Source organism: Mesoplodon bidens, assembly GCF_964165515.1.
Source record: "Mesoplodon bidens genome assembly, chromosome: 12".
Taxonomy (NCBI): Eukaryota; Metazoa; Chordata; class Mammalia; order Artiodactyla; family Ziphiidae; genus Mesoplodon; species Mesoplodon bidens.
The window spans coordinates 68,710,949-68,723,798 of record NC_138168.1 but is presented as its reverse complement, the minus strand read 5'-3'; the positions used below and the strand labels follow the sequence as shown (position 1 = coordinate 68,723,798).

The window sequence follows — 12,850 nt, the reverse complement described above, 5'->3', positions numbered from 1 at the left end:
TTTTGTTCTTTTAGTTTTCCGTGTGTACCAGGTACTACCAAAGAGGTTATTCAGGTATTTGAGGAAAATTCAGTTATAGATGACAGAACACTTCCTTGAGAAGGCATTTCTCCAACTGCCATTGCTGGAGGTTATGTTTGATGAATATCTTCACTGAATCAAGGAAACATTCATAGAGGCCCCATTGTCTCAGCAGAAAGAATGTCAGTCATTACTCAATCTCTTACATAAAATTCCCCCCCAAACAGATAAATTAGACTGGGATTGTGGCAATAAATCGTTGGCTTTAATGGTATTGATAGAAACAGAAATTTTCTTTTCTAGTTTTCTGTTTTTCTTTGAACTGGCATCTCAGGTTCTGTTTTAGTCTTCACTGATAAGAGATACTTAAATTGGAGGAGGACTTACTTAGAAGACCACAGAAGGACAGTAGCCTTACTCTGTGACTGCACATGGAGGAGGCTTGTATAAGGTGATGCTTCAGAGCACCGGTCCCGGGGCAGCTTTTCCACCTGTCAAAGCTGGTGGCCTTGGCAAATTGCTTCCCTCTGTGAGCTTCAGTTTCCTCAACTGTGAAGAGTCGTAAACGACATGTTCTGGTTTTGCTCAGGACAGTCTGGTTTACAGCTGCTGTTCTGTGTGATTATTCAAAGCACCCCTTTCACTCTCAAAGGTGTTCTGGTTTTGATAATAAATTGCATGATTACCTCACCCACCTTGAGGATGATTGTGAGGTTGAAGTGAATTAATGTTTGTAAGATCCTTAAGCATGGTGCCTGGTGCATAGTATATGCTCAAATGATGATGACTAGTGTCTTATAAACTGTCTGGTTTTATGAAAATTGGCCACTCTTTCAGTCACTCTGAGTCTTTTATTCCACCCACATAGAATTTCCTACCTAAGGCAATGAATTTGAGAGGTTTCAGCAATTACTAAAAAATTTCTAATTGTGTCTTCACAGGTTATCTATGTGTAGAACTACCTATGGTTATACTGGTACTAACTTTATAATGATAGTAAAATACTTTGAACTTTTTCAAAATTATATCTCATTTTCACAAGAACTCCCATGAAATAGGTACTTTAATAATTATTACTATCATTTGAACCATCTGGAAACTGAGACGCAGATATATGAAATTACTTTCCCAAGAAGATCACATAGCCAGAATGAGTCAGAGAGGACATGACCCAGGGCTTCTCACCTTATATTTCCTTTCTTTTCATGGCACCATATTGGGGAAATAAAAGGGCAAGATTACTGAATTACCCAGTGCCTTCAGATTATGCCTGCCATTGTCATTTTTCCTTCTATTATTACTATTATTATTATTATTATTTTTTGCGGTATGTGGGCCTCTCACTGTTGTGGCCTCTCCCGTTGCGGAGCACAGGCTCCGGACGTGCAGGCTCAGCGGCCATGGCTCACGGGCCCAGCCGCTCCGCGGCATGTGGGATCTTCCCGGACCGGGGCACGAACCCGTGTCCCCTGCATTGGCAGGCAGACTGTCAACCACTGCACCACCAGGGAAGCCCTTTCCTTCTATTTTTGACTTGTCTGATGTTCATTCATTCATGCTATTGTTTTCAAAAACCATTTAAGTCCTGCTTGGTCTCAGTATACAGACAGGGCCCCTAGCCTAGGGTAACTTACCATCTAGAAAACATTTACGACGATTCTAGATACAGTCATTTCTCACTGGGTCTCTCTGGGTGAGTAGTTTCAGGAGGACACAGTGGAAGCACAGAGGAGTCTTGGCTGGTTCCTCATGTTCCCTGCTCTGCAGTTTGTGGCCCCTGTTACTCTGTACCTTCGCAGGCAGGGTGGGAAGATTGGGGTCTGTCATTTCCAGGCCTTTATGCTTTCAAACTGTGAGGCTGTCTCTCATAACTTGTTCCCGTTTCTCTTGCTACACACATCCCATTAAATTGGAATGGGCTGTATTCCTAGCTGCCCTCCATTCTAGACCGGGGCAGGACGGGGGGCGGGGGGGACAGACACACAGCATTCTCATTGTGTTGATCTCTGTATTCCCGGTATAGAGCCAAGCACCTGGCACAAAGAAAAGCTCAGAGGCTGGGCTCAGTGCTGTCTGTGAGTCTACTTGATACTTGCTGCAACCGTGCAAGGTAGCTTGCATTGTGCACGTCACAAATGCATCTTGGAGGGATTACACCACTTGCTTAAGATCACGTAGCTTTTAAACCCTGAAACAGAGTTCTCTTTCTCTTTTTAAAAAGAGCATTATGTGGTGTAATTTACATAAAATAAACTACACATCTTTAAAGTATACAATTTAATAAGTTTTGACATATTTATACATACAGGAGACCATCACCACAATCAAGATAGTGAACACACCCGTCACCCCCAAGAGTGAACTAGGATTAAAACCCAAATCTGTGACTCCACAGCCCCTGTTTTCCCTGAAACAATGAGTGTATGTGGAATTGAGCCCTAGCTACAGCTCTTTCCTGCTAACTACTCTCTTAGGGGAGTTTTGAATTGTTGAGATAATAGGAAGAACATCTTTTTCAACCCATCATCCATCAGTAAAAGAGTGGATAAATAAATGTATTAGAATGGAATGTAGGCTTCAGTGAAATGGATTAACTATAGCTCACACAACAACATGGATATGTCTTCGAAACATAATGGTAAGTAAATAGCACTACAAAGAGAATGGTACCATTTTTATAAAGTCAAGCAAGTCTAAATATGTAATTTAGACATATTTATGCACACACATAACAACAATTTAGGGAATGATAAATAACATAGAATTCAGGAGAATGGTTACCTTGGAAGCAGGGAAAAGTATGGGGTGGATGCAATTTTTGGTACTATTTTAAGTCATGAGTTGGGTAGTAGGGTCTTAAAAATTCATGTTATTTTGTATATATGATTTATTATAATAAAAGTTCATTAAAAGTAAGAAATTACATTATCACTTTGAACATTTATGTTCACTTAATATGTGATCGTTTAAATCCAAAATATTTTAATTCAGTACATGTTAAGAAAGTTTAGAGCCCATGATAAAGAGGCTAGGTTTGTGGTAATATACTGAGTAGGAGAGAAGGGACAATTGAAATTATTTAATAATGTGAATGTGGAAACCACCTCCTGGCCATCCTGGAGCTGCTGGATGGGCCATGAACTGTGCTTCTGTGTGGATCCCCCCAAACCACTACCCTTGGTTTTTGTTGTTGGGTCCAGGGCCCAGGGGACCAGGGGGAGGAATAAAGAGAGAAGAGAATGAAGTCAGGATCTCTTGTGTCTAAGTGTATTGACAGTGGAAGAAGCATAAAGCCAAAAAAGACTCCAAACATTTCGGCGCCTTATAAAACTATCTAGAATCTTTAAAAAGCAAGAGTTAACCCAAGAAGGATTTAATTCTGGAGAGAAAAACACCATGGACCAAGTAAGTGTCCTGTAAAAAGGACCAGAATGTATGTGGTTTTCCTCTTAAATGGTGCTCTATATAGTTTCATCTGTTCTATATCTATTTTTATGTAATAATTGCTAAATGAATGCTAACTTTAACTCTGGCTATAATTAGGTTTTCTAATTTTTAAAAGCATAGCAGATTAAAAAAAAAAAAAAAAGCCTGGGTGGGCATATGTGTTTCATAGTTAAGCCCACTTTTTGGTAACTTGGCCATCTGCCAAAGAGAGCATGTTTCAGGCCCCACCATCCATCTGGTGGGAGCTTGTCTGATTTCCAGACAGGACCTAGTAGTCTCTGAAATGCAGGACTTAACAGCATCCAAAATTCACAAAACAACTGCTGGTATGGCAGGTGATCTCCCTTTGTAAATTAAGCAATTTGACACAAGAAATCGAGGTTTCTTATGTTTCATTTGTGACTGTCCATTCCTTCCAGGATAAGGATACGGGGTGTTAATGAACATTACTGATCAATTTACAGTTTTTAAAACTGCATTTAAGTTCTGAAAGCAAGACCACTTTAAACTCAATATTTAAAAAAATAATTTACCCTGTACTGAGGGATCCCTTAACATGAAGCATGGTGACGCTATTTAAATTATTCTGTTCTCAACACAGGGAGCTTGAGTTGCTCAAAACATACAGCTGGTAAATGACAGAGCCAGCATGCTGATACTTACTGTTTTTTACTCCAGAGTGTAGTGTTCCACCCACTACACCACACTGTTGACTTTACTCTAGCTTTTTTAAAGGTTTTGTTCTTATTCGGAGATATAAATGGAGATTTTATTTTTATTTTATTTATTTTTGGCTGTGTTGGGTCTTCGTTGCTGCGCACGGGCTCTCTCTAGTTGCGGTGAGCGGGGGCTACTCTTCGTTGCAGTGCGTGGGCTTCTCGTTGTGGTGGCTTCTCTTGTTGTAGAGCACAGACTGTAGGCACGCCGACTTTAATAGTTGCAGCACACGGGCTCAGTAGTTGTGGCTTGTGGGCCCTAGAGCGCGCAGGCTTCAGTAGTTGTGGCACACAGGCTTGGTTGCTCCCCGACATGTGGGATCTTCCCAGACTAGGGATCGAACCCATGGCTCCTGCATTGGCAGGTGGATTCTTAACCACTGCGCCACCAGGGAAGTCCAGAGATTTTAATTTTAGATAGAAAACCTAGCAATTTATTGCAAATATTGCCAAGTTGTTATTTTACACTGTTTGACAGCAGAAGCTTTGAGGGCACATGTGGGTTCTAATCCCAGTTGCCCACTTGTGAAGTTCCCAAAAGTGAAGTTGCTTTACTCCATTTCCTTATTTACAAAACAAGGCTAATGCTGTGAAGATTAAATGAGGTACCAATTCCTATAAAGCCTGTAACCCAGGGCAAGGCATTGAGCAATCAGTTACTAAATGGTGACCCCTTTTTAAGCTAAAATTGTGAAATAGCTCTCTATGCAATTCTGATTTAAAGCCTTCTGAAACTTACATTCTCATGGGAGAGACAAACAAGGTGAATAACTAAAATATATGCATCCTAAACTACTACATACTAAACTAAAATACCATGCATACATGGTGATATGTAATGAAGAGAAAAAAGAAAGCTGAGAAGGGGGATATAAAATATTGGGGAGGAGTTGAAATTTTAGGTAAGTGAACAGGTAAGACCTCAACAAGAAGGGGACTCTTGACTAAGCACCTGAAGAATAAGAAGGTGCTACCTGTAAGGATGTCTAAGGGAAGAGCAAGTGCGAAGGCCCTGAGGCAAGAGAGTGCTTGGTTTGTACAAGGAACTGGATGGAGGATGGTGAGGCTGGAGTAGAATAAATAAGGGATAGAATAGTAGAAGATGAGGTCAGAGATAGCAGTGGGCCAGTTCATAGGTCATGTTGGGTCTTGTAGGTTATAGTAAGGATGCACAGGAGCAGCACGATCTGGCATATTTTATTTATTTATTTATTTTTAACATCTTTACTGGAGTATAATTGCTTTACATTGTTGTGTTAGTTGCTGCTGTATAACACAGCAAATCAGTTATGTGTATACATCCATCCCCATATCCCCTCCCTCTTGCATCTCCCTCCCACCCTCCCTATCCCACCCCTCTAGGTGGTCACAAAGCCCCGAGCTGAGCTCCCTGTGCTATGCGGCTGCTTCACACTAGCTATCTATTTTATGTTTGGTATTGTATATATGGATCTGACATATTTTAAAAGGATCCCTCTGGCTTCTGTGTTGAGCAGTAGACTATTAAAGGGGCGGTGGGGAGAAGGGGAGGGTGGCCAACAAGGTCAGAGTATGGAGACCAGTTAAGAGGTTAAGGTAATAATCCAGGGCATTACAATATACATTTTTTTTTTTTTTTTTTTTGCGGTACGCGGGCCTCTCACTGTTGTGGCCTCTCCCGTTGCGGAGCACAGGCTCCCGATGCGTAGGCTCAGCGGCCATGGCTCACGGGCCTAGCCGCTCCGTGGCATGTGGGATCTTCCCAGACTGGGGCACGAACCCGTGTCCCCTGCATCGGCAGGCGGACTGTCAACCACTGCGCCACCAGGGAAGCCCAACACATGCTTTTTAAAGATAGAAAAATCTTCACAAACATAATGTTAAATGAAAGAAATAAGTCACGAAACAGAAAATACAATATAATTTCCCTTAGAGAAAATTCAATTACAGGCAAATAAAGCCTGGGGTGTTAGGAGTCAGGATAGCAGTTACCCTTTTGGGGTGCTGTGTGGTTGAGGGGTGCTGAATTGGCTTGGCTGCTGGTGTTCTAGGAATTCCCTTGGGAAGGTTTATTGACTTTTCATTTTTAAGGAAAACCTGTCTTAACTGCCTTAGGTGGTGGTTAGTTTTAATGCTTTTGACTTGAAGAGCAGTCCTTAAGCGTTTATTATGATTATAACCTGCCATTTCCCAACGAAAGTCAATTACCCTTTTTTGTTGTTATTGTTGCTGCTGTTCCTGAGACCGTCACATTTCTTTTGAGATCTTGGTGTTTTCTTGTCATAGAACCAGCTGCTGGAGCCATCTTGAAGTTCATCATAAAATGCTTTTGCCAAAACAACTTTCTTGCTTACACTTTTTAAGATGTTACAGGAGGAAAGGTGTTGACGAGGGCTCCCCAGTTAGCATGTTCATCTGTATAAAAACAAGACACTGCTGGAAATGTTTTCACGGGACTTTGATAAGGCTCCAAGCAGAGCTTCAGTCAGCTTCTTATAATTTAACAATTTCACACTGATTTTTTTTTCCCCATATAAGTGGTTTCCAAAGAGCACAGATAGTTGAGCAACAATAGCTCTGTCATTTCAAACTGTTCTTTGAGGTCAGAGCCTAAAGGAAATGAGATTGAGGCTAGAAATTACTTTGAGCAAAATGCAATTTTAATAAAAATAGAAACTGGTGGGCAAACCCGTGATGTTTCTCTGGGCTTCTAATGTTAAACTAAATCCAAAGCTTTCTGATCAGAGTAAATATAGAAAAAAACAGGAAGAACTTAAAAAATTTTGTGGGTCAGCAAAACCTTTTGCAGTCCTCATGGCTTAGAGACTAAGGCCTCTGCACATCAAATATATTATGGGTCCTACTCAAGGTGATGAACACTTCTCTTGCAAACCGTTACTTCTGTTCCTAAATGTGACCAATTTTTTTTTTTTTTATGGCTTGCTTCACATCAGTTAACATTTTTTTTTTTTTTTTTTTTTTTTTTGCGGTACGCGGGCCTCTCACTGTTGTGGCCTCTCCCGTTGCAGAGCACAGGCTCCGGACGCGCAGGCTCAGCGGCCATGGCTCACGGGCCCAGCCGCTCCGCGGCACGTGGGATCTTCCCGGACCGGGGCACGAACCCGTGTCCCCTACACTGGCAGGCGGACTCTCAACCACTGCGCCACCAGGGAAGCCCCAAAATTTTTTTTTTAAAGAAATGTATTTTTAAATGTTTCTGCCAGCATTTACACACGCTGTGGCTTCCTCTCACTTTTTTTCCCCTGCAGTGTTCCGTCTCTTCGTCAGAAGAGGAAAGACTTTCTGCCAGGAGACCTAAAACGCCCACGTCAAGTGGCTTCTCTGACCTTAATACTCAGACCAACTGGACCAAATCACTTCCCTTGCCGACACCGGAGGAGAAGATGCGACAGCAGGCCCAGGCGGTCCAGGCTGATGTAGTTCCTATTGACGTAACTGGTATGCTTTGCTCTGCAGGCAGGTTCCACGTGTTCTGGGAGAATGACTGTGGCTCTTTGTTTGTTCTGTGCTCTTAGCACGTCATGTATGCATCCAAGGTAAATGGCTGTGCTCTGACTTCCTGCTCTTCGTTTAATGAAGGGAATACTGAAACATATATATGTGTGTGCATGTCAAATACACGTTAGGTAAGAAGACTGTGTCACCAAAGGTCGATGTCGAAGAACTCCGTGGTCCAGCCATTCTGCTGAAGTGTTTCTTTTAATCGATTTGCCTTCTAAAAATATTTTGGCTATATGGGAATATCTTCCAAACGTGATCTTGGGTAAGAAAAAATTAGGTTTACCTTCTAAAGGGCTATTTTAACTCATTTTTACAAGTGAAGATATAACACTTGAGTGATATTTCTGAATGATTTGCTTACCTGCTTGTTTTCTCAAGTAGAAAAAGAGAAAACTTACTTGAAATAAAAATATCAAGTGAATTAATAATAACTATAAATATTTATATGTATATATATATTTTTTTTTTCTTTTTTTTTTGTGGTACGCGGGCCCCTCACTGTTGTGGCCTCTCCCGTTGCGGAGCACAGGCTCTGGACGCCCAGGCTCAGCGGCCATGGCTCACGGGCCCAGCTGCTCCACGGCATGTGGGATCCTCCTGGACCGGGGCACAAACTCGTGTCCCCTAGCATCGGCAGGCAGACTCTCAACCACTGCGCCACCAGGGAAGCCCCTATAAATATATATTTTTTTAAAACTTAATAGGGTGGTAAAATTATATCTTGAGCTCCATAATTTGAATTCTATAACTGTCAAATAAAAATCCATTCCTTCTGAATTTAACAATATCATCTATGATAATTAAAGTGACAAGGTACATAAAGTTCAAAGACAGTATTTCACAAATGTAGAAGACCTGTTAAACGATATCAAAACTTGTCTACTTTATCACTTCCATAGCCTGCAGAGAAACTAGGTCAGTGGTTTGGGGAGTGTACAAAATGCAAAGTAGACACGTTAAGAGTTAGTAGTTTCAGCCATTAGACTATGTGTTCAAGAGAAATCGTTTACTGATAGTTATATTGATAATCAGTCCATACAAAGCCTGGCTTATAGGGCCAGAACCTAAAAAAAAAATCAGGTGACCAATAAGGATAAGTTTTCATAAAAAAATTAGGATGAAAACCCATAGCACCCTTGCTATGTTTCTGAGGCAACTGCTCTTGACTACTGTTAGAAAGCTTTTTGCCATGGCATTGGTGGGACTAAAAACATTTTGTAAGGAACTGAAAACATTTTGATAGTTACTGAAGAATTTTTTAAAACCTTACAGGATGTTTAAAAATTACATTTAAAACTCTATTTTGAATTCCAGAGAAATTTAATAAATAAGTACCTGAATTATTTAAATTCCATGTGCATTTTTCCATATTTACTATACTTAAGCCTTAAAGGAATAACATGGCATTTTATTCCATTTTTTTAAAAAATAACATTGATTTTTCTGAGCGTGATTCTCATTCACCTAGATCATATTTTTTAAAGATATTTTTATACGTAGTTACATTTCAGAACAAAGTACAATGTTTATTGCTCAATGAAATACATGGGTGCATATTTTCTACAAGAAAATGCATTACATTATTTGATTAAGTGCAGCAGAAATGTAATTACATTATATATGATTAAATGCCTCAGAAATAATATTATAAGATAAGATTGTGCTATGAAATGTGACAGTCCTTAATGGAATTAGGGTAAAATGCATTATCGTGAAATTAGGAAATTTAAAACAGAGTAACTAGAGTTTCAGGAATAAGGAATAATTTGCAGTGAAATACATTGTCACAACAGCAGACACCGTCAGTCTCTTTGAACTTCATTCTCTCCTGTTTGACGACTAAGTGGATATGAATTACATAGAGTTTAAAAGGAGGTCTTGAAAATGCCACACAGGACAGGTGAATGACAATAAACAAATGAGCAGTATGAGTGAGGAAAAAATGCAGTTTAATTCTGAGTGGTTAACGTTTTTGGAAATGTAGAAAGCAAATACCTAATTACATATTTATTGATCCATTTTCTGGATCCGTGTGTTCACGTATACACACATATTTCATAAAGAAGTAGTTTTTCTAATATTCTGGTATAAATAAGCATTAAATTTAAAATGTTTACTTTTAGTGGTTGAATTGACATAGGTTATACAACTTCCTGTTCTTCATCACTAGAAGTCCAATGCGCTATCCATTGCGCCACAGAGCCACCTCAACTTCCTGTTCTTTAAACGACATATTTCTAAAGCCCTAGAAGACTTCTGAAATAAAAATGTAGCTTCCTGTAGGGCATTGTCATGTGTTCATTTTTTTGGATGAACATTGACCTTCTATTTGGTTTGCAGGACAGTTCAGCAGAGGGAAGAATGCCAATCAATATATTATTTCAAATCCAGAGAGATGCTCGCCAGGCATAGAGGTAGAACATTAGCGCAATGATCTGCTGGCTTGAAAATCAATTTAATCCCTTTAGTCATAGTCCTGTGGGACTCGTCATGTTCTAAGAGTTGAGAAAAAAATGTTTAAAATAAAATGTACATACGAGTATGTCCCATAGTCGGCAATGTGGGATAACAACTCTTCCACCTGGAAGATAAACAGAGTGGGTAAACATACTTAAGCACTTCTTACAAACTGCCTTTGTACTGATGTTCGAGCTAGCTAAATTGATCTCTAAGTAGTAACCATGACCAACTAATGCCATTTTTCAATGAAAGGGAATAATTAAATTCCTCTCAATTCAGTAGATATTTACTGAATAACTGCTTTGTATCAGGCATTGAGCTGAATGCCACAGGCGATGCTACAGTACATGATCATGGTCCCTACCCTCCAGAAATGTATAATCCAGCGGGGGAGACAGTCCTTTTAGGTCACGATTCAAGATGGAGTGTTGGCACCAGTAATGGTGTATGTCTTAGATGTTCATCTTCATGATTTGTTTCTTAATTTCTTTGGAGCTTGGGTGGTTTATCTTTGTTTTAGTTTAGGAAGCAAAACTGGAGACTAAATGCAGCTATCTGTTAATATTCTGTCCATTCTTAATGGCTTGATCCAAGAAAATGTTTTTCTTCTGCTTCAGGGCACTAGTGGACTAGTGAAGTCCTGACTTGTCCCTTACAAGCGCCATATATGCTATTGTACATAGTGACCCATTTATCACAGTGATGGTACCTTCCGGCGTTTCAGGGTCTTCTCTAAGTCATTTCTATTTTTCTCCATTAGGAACACAAGTGTGAGCATTTTCAAGTTTGCAAGCACTTACCTAAGTTTGTTGCTTTGTAGGTGAAATGTGTTTTGATCATTCAGATCTTTGATCCTCTGTTTTGACTAGAACCTTCTTTATTGGTTCTATTCACAATTTATTCCCATTAAAATAGAAGATACATTGTTTACAACATACCCACTTTGAATGTGCGTCAATATTGCTAAAAAGAGTGAATAATTTTTATACTTTTCTTAAAACATAAAAGTATGTATTTTGTGTATGTATTTTTTTTAAATCTCTTTTTGAGGAGAAGAACCATTTAACAAGGTCAATGCTATAAAACTTTCTTTAATTAAACTGTTAAATTTAAGGCAGACCAATCAGTAACTGATTGGTCTGCCTTAAATTTAAACTGATAAATTTAAAGCAGACTGATCAATAACTGATACGTTACTATTTTATGGTTTCCCATGGTGTGTTAATCACACAGCTTACACGCTAGAAAGAAAAGAAGTCCTGTGGATGTGGCATTCTGGGTTTGGTTTCAACATAACTGAAATGAATTTAGATCAACTTTAAAAAATGATTAAGAAACAGCAAGAAGCAGTTCAGCTTTAACAACAGCAGTGCTCCTGGGTCTCATTGTGATAAAAGTACTTTATCATTATAAGGCTTTTTCTTTTTCATTATCATTGTATCTCACACCATAGCAATTACCACAGTCTATCCAAATTATCAGCCTCCTTGACAGAAGAAAAAGCTCTTCATCCAAAATTCTTGATTAAGTTATTTGTTTCATCACATAGGACAAGACATTACATTGGTCTCTGGAGAGGACCAGATGAGTCAAACATATTCATCACTGACACCGCATACACACTGATGTTAAGTGTGATTTCAGTGACCAGAAGACCTTTGTAAAATACTTCCAAATTGATACTTTTTTTGTGTGTGTGTGGTATGCGGGCCTCTCACTGTTGTGGCCTCTCCCGTTGCGGAGCACAGGCTCTGGACGCGAAGGCTCAGCGGCCATGGCTCACGGGCCCAGCCGCTCCGTGGCATGTGGGATCCTCCCAGACTGGGGCACAAACCCGTGTCCCCTGCATCGGCAGGCAGAGTCTCAACCACTGCGCCACCAGGGAAGCCCAAAATGATACATTTTTTAAAGAACACAAAATCACTTTTCCGGTGCGTTACTCACCAGTTTGTATTTGCCACTCCAGCTCATTTGCAAATGAGCTCAAGGTGCTTCCTTTGGAAGGACACACACATGGACGCTGGAAAAGAGCCTTATGGTGCTAATGTGCTTTCCTTCCTTTTTTGCCCTGCAGCATTCATTCATCATCGTATGACTGGCTAACATCATTATTAATACCTTCTTATCATTTTACAACAAGCTTCTGGAAGAAAGTGCATGGTGTCGGCTTGCTTGAAAATAACCTTGCTTTGCTTGTTCTACTGCTCTACATTAGGGGAGAATTTCGATCGCCAGGCCAGCCTTCGGCGGTCTCTAATTTACACAGACACTCTGGTAAGACGACCGAAGAAAGTCAAAAGGAGAAAGACTATTACAGGAGTCCCTGACAGCATTCAGAAGGAGCTAGGTATGGCTCATCAGAACTGTATTCTGTTGCCCCTCATTGCTACTCACCATTCCTACGCTAACCTCGTCGGTGGTGCTTATGAAATCGATACATTCTGATAGCCTTTTGGTACCCCAGAGGGCCAGCTTCTTTCCTGAACGAAGCACTGGGTACAAATCTTAACATCCCATGCAGATGATTTATTCAATTTTGTTGAGAAGGTAAGAGGAAGAGCCTATATGAAAACTATTAATTGGGATGATAGAAATTTAAGTTATGTCATCATCTCTATGTACCTTGAACAGTGGGCATTCCCACAATAAAATTTACTTTCAATTTAGAGCTCAAGTCTTCATAAAACCAAAAACCTATTCTAGGA

At 40.0% G+C, this 12,850-nt stretch overlaps 1 protein-coding gene across 6 annotated transcripts in view; it reads left to right on the top strand.

The window, feature by feature from the left end:
- Positions 1 to 12,850, top strand: part of NHSL1 (NHS like 1) — a 242,009-nt gene that overhangs the window by 212,453 nt on the left and 16,706 nt on the right. For 4 of the 6 annotated variants that reach the window (XM_081250677.1, XM_081250678.1, XM_081250680.1 and 1 more), the window contains one exon: positions 7,433 to 7,622. In XM_081250677.1, the coding sequence (XP_081106803.1) occupies positions 7,433 to 7,622 (190 nt within the window). Of the gene's footprint in view, positions 1 to 7,432; positions 7,623 to 12,360; positions 12,493 to 12,850 lie in introns of all 6 variants that reach the window. The other 2 variants (XM_081250681.1, XM_081250682.1) reach the window with 1 other exon arrangement.